This window comes from Solanum tuberosum, unplaced genomic scaffold (assembly GCF_000226075.1).
Source record: "Solanum tuberosum cultivar DM 1-3 516 R44 unplaced genomic scaffold, SolTub_3.0 scf00131, whole genome shotgun sequence".
Taxonomy (NCBI): domain Eukaryota; kingdom Viridiplantae; phylum Streptophyta; class Magnoliopsida; order Solanales; family Solanaceae; genus Solanum; species Solanum tuberosum.
The window spans coordinates 754,640-768,428 of record NW_006239054.1 but is presented as its reverse complement, the minus strand read 5'-3'; the positions used below and the strand labels follow the sequence as shown (position 1 = coordinate 768,428).

The following is a 13,789-nucleotide window of genomic DNA, read 5'->3' as shown; positions in this document are numbered from 1 at the left end:
AAAAAAAAAAAAAAAAACTTTTTCACAAACGCGAAACAATCAATCCAATCCCAGCACGAATATGAAGATAAAAAGTAAAATGCAAAGAGTTAAATTTTACCGAAGCCGCAGCAGAGGCAGATATAGAAGAATCCATTAGCATCCTTTTGTTTGCTTTCTCGCTGTTGCAAGTATTTATAGAAAAATGGAGGAGGACGTTGTACATAGTAAGTGGAGCCAAAATAAGAATATGCGCAAGTCTAGGGGTAAAATAGGTATTTTAAAATTATATTATTACTTTATATAGAAATGAGTTCTCGATAATACTAGATTGGTAATAAAATAAGATTATTACATGATACGTAAATTTAAAATAAGAAGAGAAAATTAAAGTAACAATGTTATTACACTAAATCTATCGTTACACAAAATGAGATTTTACGGTGTTTTCTAATAATTAATTTGATGATACAATAAAATTTAAATAACAATAAAAATGAATATTTAAATTAACGATACGATACAATACAATGACAAGTAAGTAATACTTAACCTAGGAAAGTATTTGTTTTTTATCAAAGATTTTTTTCATGGGCGGAAAGGTAAAATGATAATTACATAATCTAATTAAACAAACTTAGAGCTCATTTGAATTGACTTAAAAAAGTATCTTTTTAGTCAAAAATAAAAAGTCAAACTGAAATGACTTTAAAGTCAAAAATAGAAAGTAAATGAATTTTAAGTCAAAAATAGAAAGTCAAATTGAAATGAATTTTAAGTCAAAAATAGAAAGTCAAACTGAAATGATTTTTAAGTCAAACAAATAAAAAGTAGGGTAGACCAACTTTTGATTTTTTAAACTTATTTTAAGTCCTTTTAAAGTTATTTTATGTTATTTTTAACCTTGTCAAACAGTTTCTAACTTATTTTAAGTTATTTTTATATTTGACAAACATTTCTAAAGTCAAAACCTAACTTAAAAAGTAGATTTCACCAATTTTTAAGTCAATCCAAACACCCTCTTAATTAGATCGAAAATTATTACTACTATTTCTAAAGAGGGTAATGTTTAATTTTTGTGGATAATTATGTACTTTTTCCAATTAAAGGAATTCGGTATTCAATCTATATCTACAAGTTTAGTGAATTTGTAGTTTCATTTGGATTCAACATTTTCGATATGGATTATAAATAGAAATTTGATATAAAATTTAAGAGTTCAATTTCAAATTAGCATTTGTTTATAAATTTTAACTTCATTTTGTCATGATTTTTAAATATCATTTTAATTCAAAAAGTAGGATTTGAAATTTCAAATTGTGATTTCAATTTTTTTAAAATATATAAAAATTGACCGATATATAATTTAAATTCTACAACAAATGAATTCATGTTTAATGTGAACAGATTAGCCGTACCATGTGAGAAATTTTATTTAAAAAATAGCTAGTTATTGCCGATCGATCTATTGAACCAATGAATCTTTGTAACATTATATGTATTTAAAAGTTACTTAGGATCAACTTGCAAATTTTTGGCACCGTAGTAGAATCATTACCAATGGCACGCTGTGCGCCTAAGTGTGAAAAGACAGTGCAAGCTTTGTTATGACGAAATCTAAATGTAATAACATGCAACCACAAATATTTATTCATAAGCAGTAGTAAAACTAGAACTTTCATTAAGGGGTTCAAAATATGAATAGGTGACAAACTAGTCGAAGAGCGTCAACATCTATTATATATACATAAAATATAATTTTTATTAAGTATAAATAGTGTAAGTTTTCGCTGAAGGCCTAAGCTCGATATGCCCCTTTTTATAAGAAAAGCATGAAGATCGATATGTGATTTATTAATTTGACGCTATGTCGTCTTAGGTTATTCCGATACCTTATTTATGAATAGTTTACTTATTTGGTAAGATTTTATAAAAGTCGGAGAAATTTTGATAATTTTCATTAATTATAAGGTTTTCATGTTTATATATAAACAAATATATTACATGTCCAAATAAATATTCGAACTTTAAATTAAGCAATCTAATTTCAAATTGAGACTTAGAAATCATGTCCATATGGACCTTAAATTTATGTATAAAAATTCACTAAATTTGTAAAAACCTAGAGAAGAGCCTTTTTAACAAGAAGATGGAGGTATCCACTTATCCCCTTGAATAAAATTCTTAATTGAGTAAGACTCAACATGTTCACCTGGAATTTGATTACTCCATGGCACTCTTCCTGTTTCATTACCTCCATCACCACTACTTTTAAATTCACCATAATAGAGCGTCGCGAGAGCAAACTCGCCACTCCATGGCATCCAGCCCTCAGGGCGGATCAAAACTTCTAAATTACAATTTAAAAAAACCGTCCTGGAATACTCCTTCCAAGGCCTTCCGAGGTAATTTTTGTGCGAATTCGGGTTACTACGGTACAAATTCATGTACTCTTTCGTTCCGTTGATTGAACAATTTTGAAATACGAATCCTGTTGATTGTCCAGGGTCTAATCTACCATGAGCAGTTACTGCATTAGTTTCACCTTTTTCGGGGTTGAGTACCCGGGGAGTGACTAGAATTTCACAGTCCTGGAAGAATGCTGCCGCGTTACCAAAAATAAAATCTACGTTCCCCTGAACGCGACATGATTGATAGTACTGTCGTAACGATTGTGTGTAGAGTGTGTCTTGATTGCCAAGAAATTCACAGTTTTCGATTACTGAATGGTCGCTATCAGATCGGAAAGCTACTGCTTGTCCGGCCCCGATACCAGCTGTGTTTTGGATTGTTAAGCCACTAGCCATGAATCCATCACCACTTACTCCTGTTTTAGAAAAAAAAAACGTAGATTAATTCATCAACCAGACATTAAATATCACTTGTGAAACTTTTTGTTTTTTTAAGCCAACCATGTCATTTGCCTAGCTTATTAGCGAACAAAACAGTATAACAACAACAAAAGAGACAAAATATCAACTACAAGTTGACTCCTAATAATTTTCTTGCTGGCCTTCGTTTTAATTTATGTGACAATTTTATATGTAATAAACTATAATTCACTTACCAACGGTGGCAGATTCATAAGTGGACATTCCAGGTATTAGGCCAACACTCAACGATCCTGAAATGACGGTTTTACCCATCCCGTCACCTAAAAACACCACATTTCTCTTCTCCAAGGGTACCCGAACTATCTCATCATACAACCCGGTTTTGATCCGTATCACAAACTTCCCGGGTCCCAAATTATCCGGGGTTGCATTCACCGCCTCTTGCACCATCCTGTAATCACAACCACCATCTTTACAAACCGTCACATTCGGGCTCAAACCCGACGGAACCCCACCCCTGAACCCAAATCCGGATCCGGATCCGGATCCTGACCCGACTTCCCAAAACCCGTCTCGCTCCGTTTTAGGTGGGGCCCACGACCCGGTTTCATTCCCGTGAATATCATAATTCATTATCATCCATAAAGCATTTGTAGTAAATCCAATTAAACCTTTCATCACCTCTAACGTTTTGGCCACCGGAAGGGTTCCGTTTACTCTCAGTAAATTCGATGAGCAGCCGATTTGATATCCCAAACCGGCGCTCATCCATGCTCGAGCGTCCTTGATTTCGCCACGTGGCAATGCGGCAGCCGTCAGATTGTGCCTGTACGCCGAATTACCGAATCCTTGTAAACAATTTTTCGCGGCGACGGTGAGATTGGCGTCGCCGGCGCCGGCGGAGTCGAGGAGGTTCTTCACCATTGATTGAGCACTAGTGAGGTTCTGAGATGAAACGCTCAATGCGGAGAGGATGATTTGTAACGCCGTTAGATTTGACGGAATGTGTGAAAGTTCCGTTAATGAGGATTCGCATGTTGGTGGGTCCTTTGAGGCTTTACAAGCTAACTGGATTTCAATTGGAATGTTGTTCGGAGACGGAGACGGAGATGGAGACGGAGAAGGAGAAGGAGGGAGGGAAATAGGTGTAACTGAATTTTCTGACAAATGAGGTTCGGAAAAAGAGAAGAAGAAGAAAAGGAAAAGATAGAAGAATGTTAGAGAAAAATATTGAGAAGTCATTGTGTAGAAATGAGAAGATTTTTTTTGTGAAATTATGATATGGATTGGATTATGTATAGGTAATTGAAATGGTGTTTTTTGTTGTGTTGTGTATGGTTTACGTGAGTAAATTGGCCGTTGGAGGGTTAGTTTTAGATAAGGTAAGTACATTTAATTGGATGACAAAAGACGGTATGTCATAGGTATGGAATATAAGATATAAGTAATTAATACACATTTCCCCCATTTCATTTTCGTATGACAATATTTTCTATAAATAATTTTTGAAAATTGTAATTACATACGGTTGATTGTGTTTCAATTATTATTTGAATATGACATTAATTGACATATGAAATGAAATAGAGAGATATATCTATATTTGTGTTGTACTATTTTCTTATTAGTTCGTTCCGAAAAATTATATATTAAAAAGTATTTTTACTTTAAATTTTTTATTTTATTCGTAAATGTTTCTATAACTAAAAGATTTCATATCCCTTCTATCTTTATTTATATGATATTTTTTTATTTTTTAAAATTTAAATTATATGAACTTTGATTAAAGACGAAAAATGATTGAGCACTCTTACAAGTCACGGTTTGGAGGAAGTTCACGGGAAGCTTTGGAAGGTGGTGTTTATGGAATCTTCTTCTTAAAGGTGACGGTTCTAATTATTGTTTCCTATCTTTTACTCGTTTTATTAATTATTTGTCTATTTTTGAATTGACACACGTATTAAGAAAATAATTATTAAAATAGTGTGTTTATCATTTTATCTCTATTAATTATGAAGTGGTGAATTAAAAACTTAAAAATTTCAAAAAGTTCTATCTTTTTTAAAGTAATTAATTGATGATATAATAAATAAATAATTTTTTTTTTAATTTATCAAAATAAATAAATAATGAGAAACAATTAAAAAAAAAAAAGTAGACAAGTAATCACGAGGGTTATAGGAGTACTTTATTTGAACATGCAGACAATCTTCTTACTTGTAAGTATTTGCATGACTTTATTATAAAAAATTGTAGGAAACTATGTTTGACTTCTTCTCTTAGATATAAATAAAATAATAATAAGCTCACCTCACTATGTGCTATACATATTGGTAATCAGAATAGGATTTTGAAATAAAAGGGTACACTATTATTGTAAAGGTGGATTTAATCGGTTTGATATTTAGAAAATAACTAAAATTTTAAAATTTTAAAGTTGAAATGCTTAATTAATTAAAATGTCAAAAGTGCTATCAATAACCACTTAGAGATGTGTTACTCGATTTTAGAAAGAAAAATAAAATAAGATAGATATAAAATTCAAATTTCTAACCTCACTAAGAGGTACACCCAATCATCATAGCATTATATGATACTTCGAGTGTGGATTCACATATCTATATTTATCAAAAAGTTAAAAATATAAACTACTATATATGATTTCAGAGGGAAACATGGGTTCACGTGAACCCGATAACACCCTCTTGCATACGCCTCTGTCTGTAATTGCATTGTAAGGTGGTCAAAAGATGGATGTGACAAATGGAGAGTCTGGCATCAAAACAAACACTTTTTTAACCCTAAACACCAATAAAGACCCTCTCTAAAAACACACACCAAAACAGATAGTAGAATGGAAATTTGGAATTTGTTACTCTGATTCTACGAACAGAGCATAATGCTTTGCACTAAATATTAAGACTCGAATCTATAAGGTTTACGATGCAACAAGAACTCTAAGTCATGCGTCCCAATTTGGTGTTTGATAAACTCTTTTGCATAAATTAGCTTCCTTTAAACAAACAATAGATGAGATTCTCTTACAAACATGTTAGAGACATTACGAGCTTTTATCTCGATGTTTCACGAGTGAATTTGAATTTGTCTTCATACACAAATATCGATAGATGGATGCGTTATGTCACCAAAAATGGTGTCAAAGTTATAAACTGCCTTCTCATATATTTAATTCTCCGATACTAACATATTTGAATTGTATAAGCCACCTTATTGCTAGCTAGGGGTTCATTCGAACCCACTTTGGCGGAAAATAATATTATTTATACCTGGTTAAAATTATTTTTTAGGTATATATAGTAGATGTCAGACCCCCTTCAGCTACTTCGTGTGTCTATTTTTCAGATTTTGACCCCCTTATTAAAAATCTTGGCTCCGACACAGTTAAATGACGACGTTGTTGAAAGTGCAAAAGGGGGGGGAGTGAATTGAATTCTTTTATCTTTTCTAGTAGAGTACTATAATCTATATAGCAATACTTTTTGCATAATAAAGTTATGCCTCAGGCTATTTTTGCTCAAATTATTTTAAGTGTAAAATTGCTCAACATACTTGAATATTTAATCAATGTAGAGAGGAAAACATACATAACAAAAGTGTAAAATTGGAGAACTCTATATATAACTCCACTTAGAAACAAAAGCCAAAAAAAATAAAAATGCTTGTTTATATAACAGAAATGGATGATCTTTTCTTGATTTTCTTAGTCTTTATGGTTGGTGGTGAAGGGTGAAAAAATGGATCATCTGTCCAATTCTTTTCACCCCAATGCTTCAACATACCTTTCCAATTGCATAACCTGTCTGTACATCTCTTAAGTCGTCGATCATTGATCTTGATTTTCCAATGTCCATCAACATACTTTGCCTTCTCTGCTTCCCTTCTATCCCATTCCAATTGCGCCTTTTGCTTTGATCGTAACAAGCAAAAGTCTTGTAGCTGCTCGGGCATTGCATCGTGCACTTTCCACCACTTGTGATGTGCAACATCACTCGCGAATTCTTGTAATATGTCTACGTTCCAATTACAATCATAATCGCGGAAGCACAACCATGGTTTGTATCCTAAGTAGTGAAGGACATACAGAATAGGAGGATCAGCCCCGAAAAGATGTGTTTTCTTAGCTTTCACTACTTCATCATCACCAATCCAAAAGTTCTTCAAGAAGTTCATATGCTTTGGTATACGATGCCACCATGTGAATATTTCGTTTAGGTAACCTTGATCACCTCCATTATAAGACTCAATCTCATTTATATGATCCATCAAGAGCTGGAACGTGCAATTTGATGGCTCGATCACCATAACACCGGAGTTAAACAACGTGCCATTGTTCCCCGTGGCTGAAATCTGTGGCATCCTAAATAAGATATCGATGTTCCTAAGTATAAGCAAATCAGCATCAATGAAAATGATTTTGTCATAATCTGTCAACTGCCATAGTCTAAATTTACTATAGTTCCACTCATTGTATGCATCTTTCTCTGCTTTAGGATTTCTTATTCTCTGTATAGTCCTAACTTGCCACCCTGCTGCCTCGAGTCCACTCCGATGATACTCACCAATCGATTCATCAACAAGAATCACGAGGTCTCTCGTGGACCCTGACATTCTAATACTTTGTGCTGCTGCTATAGCTCCACATACATATACATGAGCTGAATGCAAGATTGTTGCATATGCTTCGCGTCTTTTGTTCCCCGAATGTACTTCCTCTGTTACCATAACATAAACACTATCAATACTCGATTTTTTGTACCAAAAGAAGGGTAAAAACAATAAGAGTATATCTTACCTGTTGTACCAAAGGGTAGTGCAAGTTCACATGATCCAACAGGAAGTTGTACTTTTTCTCTTAGTACACTCAAGTCCGGCTTGTACAACCACGCGTTACCTTTCCTAGCAACGAGCTCGTTGCACCTATAAAGATTCGGTATAGGGAAACATTTGGTTATGAAAAGCAAATGCACAGGATGTATACCCTTAGCAGATGAAGCTAAACCAGCAGCAGCAAGTTGTAAGTGTAATCGCGCAACATCTCTAGACCAATTCCCTTCATTCCTACATGGTAACTTGACAGCTATAAGATCGAATCGTGTCCTAGGAATTTCAAGTTTTGGCAAAGTAGGACAACTTGGAACTTCATTTTCTTGTTCTTCATCAATCCATTCAGGATACAAGGTGTCCCAAGTCACATTTTTTTCGACGTAGTCAAGGTGAAGTACTGTTTGATTAACATTAGGAACAACTTGTGTCCATTCATTGATTTCATCTTTGTTGAAATTAAGAAGGCCAATGTTTTCAACAACTTTGTTTTGATTAGGCAATTGTTCCAAAACTTGTGATACTTCTTCCCAGCTGATGTCTATATCTGATATGTATCTAGGATCAGAAGCACCCCATATCCACCTGTTCACAAAATGTTGCCTGCATTATATAATTTGTTCAAATTAATAAACAACTAAGCTATGACCAATTTGGTGAAGTACTCCCTTCGTTTCAATTTGTTTGTCTGGTTTGACTTGACGTGGAGTTTAAGAAAGTAAAGAAGACTTTTGAATCTTGTGATCTTAACTTAATATAATCTTGTGGTCTCAAACATATCATGGGAAGTTAAAATTAACGAGTTGTCAAAAAAAACAAACATTCTTTTTAACAAACCAAAGAGAAAGTTAAAAACAAACAAGTTGAATTAGATGGAGTAGTAATTTGTTTTTTCTCCCTTTTCTCCAATTTTCATTGAGGATCTATCGAAAACAACTTCTCTATCGTTGAGGTAGGAATAAGGTTTGCGTACACTCTACCGTCTCCAGACCCCACTATATACAACTATATTGAATATATTAAACTCCTTATTACACCTAAATCACTTGATGTATTGATGTGGACTGACAGTAATGTAGGCCTTATTGAAAATCCAACAAGGCCTATTGTAAGAAGGCCCAATAGATGAAGGCTTGACACCTATAAATATATGGCTAGGTCACCTCTCATCTCCTTAACTCTAACCCCCCCCCCCCCCCCCCCCCCCCCAATTCTACACTTTTGGAACGCGCTTCTGCATTGATGAACAAAACAACTTAACGAATACACGTCTTAATAACTAACATTTAATTTATATACAATGACAATATAAATACGTTTTGCACTATCTATATAATTTAAAATGTAACATGTTACCAAACTTACTTCATAAATAACTAGTTCTACATTAAACTCATTTTACGCTGTCAGTGTATATAAGTTAAACTGATATATATATTGAGGAATAGATATGAAGTAGAGCATAATACCTTGAAACAGTGTCAGCATTATTATGTTGACAAACAGAAGGGGAAGATAGAATCATGTAGAAAGTACCAATCACAATGATAAATAGCACAAGCTTTAGAGGATGAAACTTGCAATTTGTGTTCTTCTCTTGAAAAGGGTTTTGGAGGGGCTTTATACCTCCAACATCCTTCACTTTTATTTTTTGTAATCTTCTTTTGCATGCATCTTCTCTGTAAAATTGATGTACAAGTAGTAAAAAAAATTGGTTTAATAATTAAATTCAAAAAAATAAATCAAAATGATAATTAATATCCTTAACATCTATTTATATTGGTGGTGCGACTCTAGGTTAATATTTTTGATTTCTCATTTAGTGTTCAGTGCTTTTTTTTTTTTTTTAATATGATTATTTTGAATTCACGCTAAAAAGTCTATTTTAAGGGGAAATTATCTTTATCAATAACGATTTTAACTTCCAAGACATAAATACGAAACTTCTAATTAAGGACCGATTACAATTTTGAATTTCTGTCTAAGAAAGAGGTAGATGACATTGCTTAGCTACTTCAACAACTAACTAATCTGTCCTTCAACAAATTAAATGATACTATTAAAGATCTTATCCATATATTAGAAATATTATTATAATTTTTTAAACCTAGGTTGAACAGTTAATTGTTCACCTACCACATGTTGGATCACCACAAACTAGTTAATCTAATACATCTCTAATTAATTAAAAGGTTGCTTAGTCTAATTAAAGTGAGATTTTAAAATTAAGTTAATACAACTACTCTACCATCTTTTAACCAATAAATTTTTAGTCACACATGGTTTTTATTTCCCTTGCCTATGTGTTATTATTTTAGAGAACAACTACTTTCCACACAAAAAAAAAAGTATTTTGTATGATACATTTTCTAGTAAAACTTATTTTCTAAGTTTTGGGGTTCTTTGCTTGAAAGGTTCCAACAAATTATAAGGCTAATCTTTTTATAAGTATTTTAATGTTATCTATAAATACGAGGAAAATGACCTTTTTAGTGAAATTAGGAAAAAAATAAATTGCACAAATATCAATTTAAATGCTTTTGATATCATATTTTCTACTCAATTATTTTTCAGAAAAAATGTTCTTTTTTAAAAAAAAAAACATTTCACAAGAATTAATATTTTCCTTCCTACCAGAACACCTAAATGCTAGATTGCTAGTTCCAACTAAAATATATTATTTGCTTCTATATCAATAATATATATTACCTTTGATGAAATTACCACAACAACAATATACTCAATGAAATTTTATAAAGTAGGATAAAGTATACGTAAACTTTATCTCTACCTCGTGAAGGTAGAGAGACTATTTCCAAAAAAACTTTCAACTCAAATGAAACAAATCAAAATAGTAATAAAAAAAAAGGAAAAAACAGCAATGAAGAAAAATATGACAACTAATATAAAATCATTATGGAACAAATATGCATAGAACCATAGCATAATTTTATTTTATAGCAATAAATAACTTACATTGATCTTCTAGCCTCCATGATATCTGCCAAAACATATGAAGAAAATACATACACATTAACATCCAATAAGTTTCAACAAGAAATGCTACAAGGGAAAATAGTCCTATGTCCAAATGCACCAATCATCATAATTGCCTATCAAAAAGACAAGTGAAAAAAAAGAAAAAAGAGATAGATTTTCAAAGTACAAAAAACTAAAAGCAAACCATGATTACTTCACAAATAAAAAATAGAAAAAATAGGTGCTCTGTGCACACCTATCCAATAGAAAAAATATATCATTCCTTATTCACTACTATATTCAAAATAAATAGTCTAGATCAGTTTTATCATTCGTTATATTTTTACTCAAAACTATCGTGTAACTAGTAAAATAATTTTAAAATATATATTTTTTTACAATCAATTGCTTCAAAACAAGGAATTTTGAACAAATTTTCTCTTGAATTATTCAAAATAAGACAATTTTATACATATCTTAATTACATAATTCAAGCAGAAAATAATTTGAGTTAGTTGAATTCACGGAACCTGTCCTTAATCCGCCACCACTTTAGCATACTAAAACATTGAAATTACTCTCATATATGGTTTCAAAAAAAGATGAACAAGAATTATATAGCACAATATAATTCAAACAAATCAATAAGAATTACATGGAACAATAATTCAAACAAATAACATGAATTATATGGCACAATAATTCAAACTTACCTTTGCAAATACTTGGCAATGAGAAATTACCACATTGGAAATAGATATTCGTGTTTTCTTCTTCTTCTTCTTTGTTCTTTTTTATCTTTGGTTAATTGAAGAAGGTGTTGAAGGTTTTAAGATTTTGTATGAGAAAGAGAGGAGGAAGAAAGAAAAATGACACACTCAATATAAGAAACAACACTTTCTATGATTGAATAATTCTTCAAGTTTTTGTAAATATTTATATATATTTTTGTTGAAGCTACAATAAAATATATGCTATTTGAGATATGTCCAACTATTTTCTGGTGGCCATAACAAAAATATTAAAATAAAATTTTAAAAAATGTCTTTTCAAGTCAATTGCAAGAACAAGTTTTTTCACCAACTTCTTTGCTTTTGAATTGTCTCTTCTTACAAATAAAAATAAGGAATACAACAATTAACATATTTTTGTAATGCTTCCCTTTTGACTCTCTTAATTACAATATATAAGTCATTCTAGAAATTAAGAAATTATATTGTCTTGGAATTTTTATTTAATCTTTTTTCTCCTCTTTGGACTCTTTTGCTTTCTTGGGATAATGTGTTTGGTAGATAGGGAAATTATTTTTCCAAAAAATATTGTTTCCTAAAAGGGGATAAATGATCTTTTAATTGTATTTGAAATAATAAGTTTGCAAGATAAAGTTTCTTTTGGAAATATTTTCGTATAAATCACACCTTTAATTCAAATACGATTATTACCACGATTTTTTCAAATATTTTTGAATTGTTAAATATTGTGACTTATAGTACTTGTTACGTAGTTTTGAAGTATGATATATTTTTTAAAAACAACTTAAAGATTTATGTTCTAATTCACAGTTAAAATTAAAAAAATCTGACTCTCGAAATTCAAATGGTATAACATAGATTGGGATTGAGAAAATATATTCTAAGTGCACCAAAATTAAACTATATTTTTAAATATATTTCTTAGATTTTCAATAAGATAATCTACTAATAGGTTCACTAATCTAGAGAAGAAAATGAAATTAAAAAATATCATGATCCCCTTCATAGAGAAATAGGAAGTGGTCAAATTTCAACCCAATAAAAAAATAAAAAAAGAAGGATTCTCTTATATACATTTTTTAATTAAAAATATATTAAGGTTGTCTATGTACACATGATGTAGAAGGTAGGATAAATATTTACTTAAATAGAATAGTTCTAGTAGATGGATAATTAGGTCAATGAAAACAATTTGTTTAGTTTATGATGTGAAATTGGTGATTAGGAAGTTATATCTAATTAATTAATGACTTATACCAATAATTAATCATTTCAATTAGGTGAATTTTGGAATATATCACAATAATAACAGTCTGTAGATGCTAGCAAGTTTAATGCCTTGTATAAAAATCTCAATTTGGTTTCTATTTAAACCCATAATTATAACTATTAATTAATTTGATTAGTGTTTTAGTGAGAGTTGGTTTTGCTTAAAAAATTATTTATTTATTGAAAGTGGTCCATTTTAATCATATAGTGAATCATTTTGTTGTAGTAATATCTACTCAATTTATTGGTCAAAAGGTGATGAATCTTTTTGTGACTGATTTTTTTTTTCTTACCTTTTTAGTGAAACATTATAAAGAAAATATTTTTCTTCCTTTTACTGTTTTTTTGCCATGAAAAAAGTGGTGAATGTATCTGCTTAAAATTTTGACAAATTCACTGAATAATTTCTAATGACAAAAAGAATAGTAATAGTGATTAAATTCTCCTTAATTATTTATTTCATTTCTTTTTAATGAAAAAAGCAAAAGTTACATCCCATAATTGGATGTCTGTTAAAATTTCCCAAAGTTGCTAAAATGGAGCTATCCTAATATGTTATACATCCTCAACAATTAATAATTTAATTAATACCCTAAGTTATATGTATTATGTATGTGATATTTGTTAGTATTCCTTTCTTTTAGACTTTGCACTGCGTTTTTATTAATGACTATGTTTTCTTTTTTCTCTACTTGTTTGATACACTTGAGCTGAAAGTCTTTCGGAAACAACCTCTCTATCTCCACGAGATAGTGATAACTGATAACTTCTGCGTACATTCTATCGATCTCCAGACCCCATTTAGTGAAATTTCACTAGGTATTATATTGTTGTTGTATACATATATAGTTAAATGAATATAATTGAAATCATTTAATTAATTGTGAATTAGTATCATGATAACCACAAAGATAAAATATATATATTGATTTAGAAAGCTTGAAAGATGAGCAAAAAAACAGATAGTGAAAATGAGGTATGTGCTAAAGTAAGGAGAAGAAGCAATCTACTTGGCACTTTGCCAATTACAAATGTCTTTGTTTCATACATACAAATAATATTTGGTGAGTGAAACCTTGCACCTATCGCTACGTATCACTTTGTTACACCCCCCCCCCCCCCCCCCCACCTCCA

At 31.0% G+C, this 13,789-nt stretch overlaps 3 protein-coding genes across 4 annotated transcripts in view; all 3 read right to left on the bottom strand.

The window, feature by feature from the left end:
* LOC102604199 (uncharacterized) overlaps window positions 1-165 on the bottom strand; it is a 5,047-nt gene extending 4,882 nt beyond the window's left edge. Inside the window, exon 1 of the mRNA XM_006350977.2 lies at window positions 101-165. Coding sequence (XP_006351039.2) covers window positions 101-142 — 42 coding nt within the window. The 5' untranslated portion in view covers window positions 143-165. The remainder of the gene's footprint in view (window positions 1-100) is intronic.
* Window positions 166-2,006: 1,841 nt separating this feature from the next.
* LOC102584414 (probable pectinesterase/pectinesterase inhibitor 51) lies at window positions 2,007-4,223 on the bottom strand. The gene is made up of 2 exons (XM_006350917.2): window positions 3,047-4,223; window positions 2,007-2,806 (listed from the first exon to the last, which is right to left on the bottom strand). Exons 1-2 carry the CDS (start codon window positions 4,203-4,205, stop codon window positions 2,118-2,120), a joined length of 1,848 nt encoding a protein of 615 aa, XP_006350979.2. The 5' UTR covers window positions 4,206-4,223; the 3' UTR covers window positions 2,007-2,117.
* A 2,121-nt stretch (window positions 4,224-6,344) lies between these two features.
* LOC102583862 (UDP-glucuronate:xylan alpha-glucuronosyltransferase 1) lies at window positions 6,345-11,536 on the bottom strand. 2 transcript variants are annotated; one of them, XM_006350915.2, is made up of 5 exons: window positions 11,348-11,536; window positions 10,632-10,656; window positions 9,125-9,334; window positions 7,627-8,258; window positions 6,345-7,546 (listed from the first exon to the last, which is right to left on the bottom strand). In XM_006350915.2, exons 2-5 carry the CDS (start codon window positions 10,649-10,651, stop codon window positions 6,498-6,500), a joined length of 1,911 nt encoding a protein of 636 aa, XP_006350977.1. In that variant the 5' UTR covers window positions 10,652-10,656; window positions 11,348-11,536; the 3' UTR covers window positions 6,345-6,497. The 2 variants fall into 2 exon arrangements, with proteins under 2 accessions (XP_006350977.1, XP_006350978.1); XM_006350916.2 differs by having other exon boundaries at window positions 6,346-7,546; window positions 7,627-8,240.
* Window positions 11,537-13,789: the final 2,253 nt, after the last annotated feature.

Bases quoted from the DNA above. Each gene is read 5' to 3' on its own strand.
- LOC102583862 (XM_006350915.2), bottom strand. From the start codon at position 10,651: ATGGAGGCTAGAAGATCAAT. The intron at 9,335-10,631 runs GTAAGTTATTTA...TCAATTTTACAG, and splicing joins ATGGAGGCTAGAAGATCAAT to AGAAGATGCATGCAAAAGAA. The intron at 7,547-7,626 runs GTAAGATATACT...TTATGGTAACAG, and splicing joins ACTACCCTTTGGTACAACAG to AGGAAGTACATTCGGGGAAC.
- LOC102584414 (XM_006350917.2), bottom strand. From the start codon at position 4,205: ATGTACTTACCTTATCTAAAACTAACCCTCCAACGGCCAATTTACTCA. The intron at 2,807-3,046 runs GTAAGTGAATTA...TTTCTAAAACAG, and splicing joins TTATGAATCTGCCACCGTTG to GAGTAAGTGGTGATGGATTC.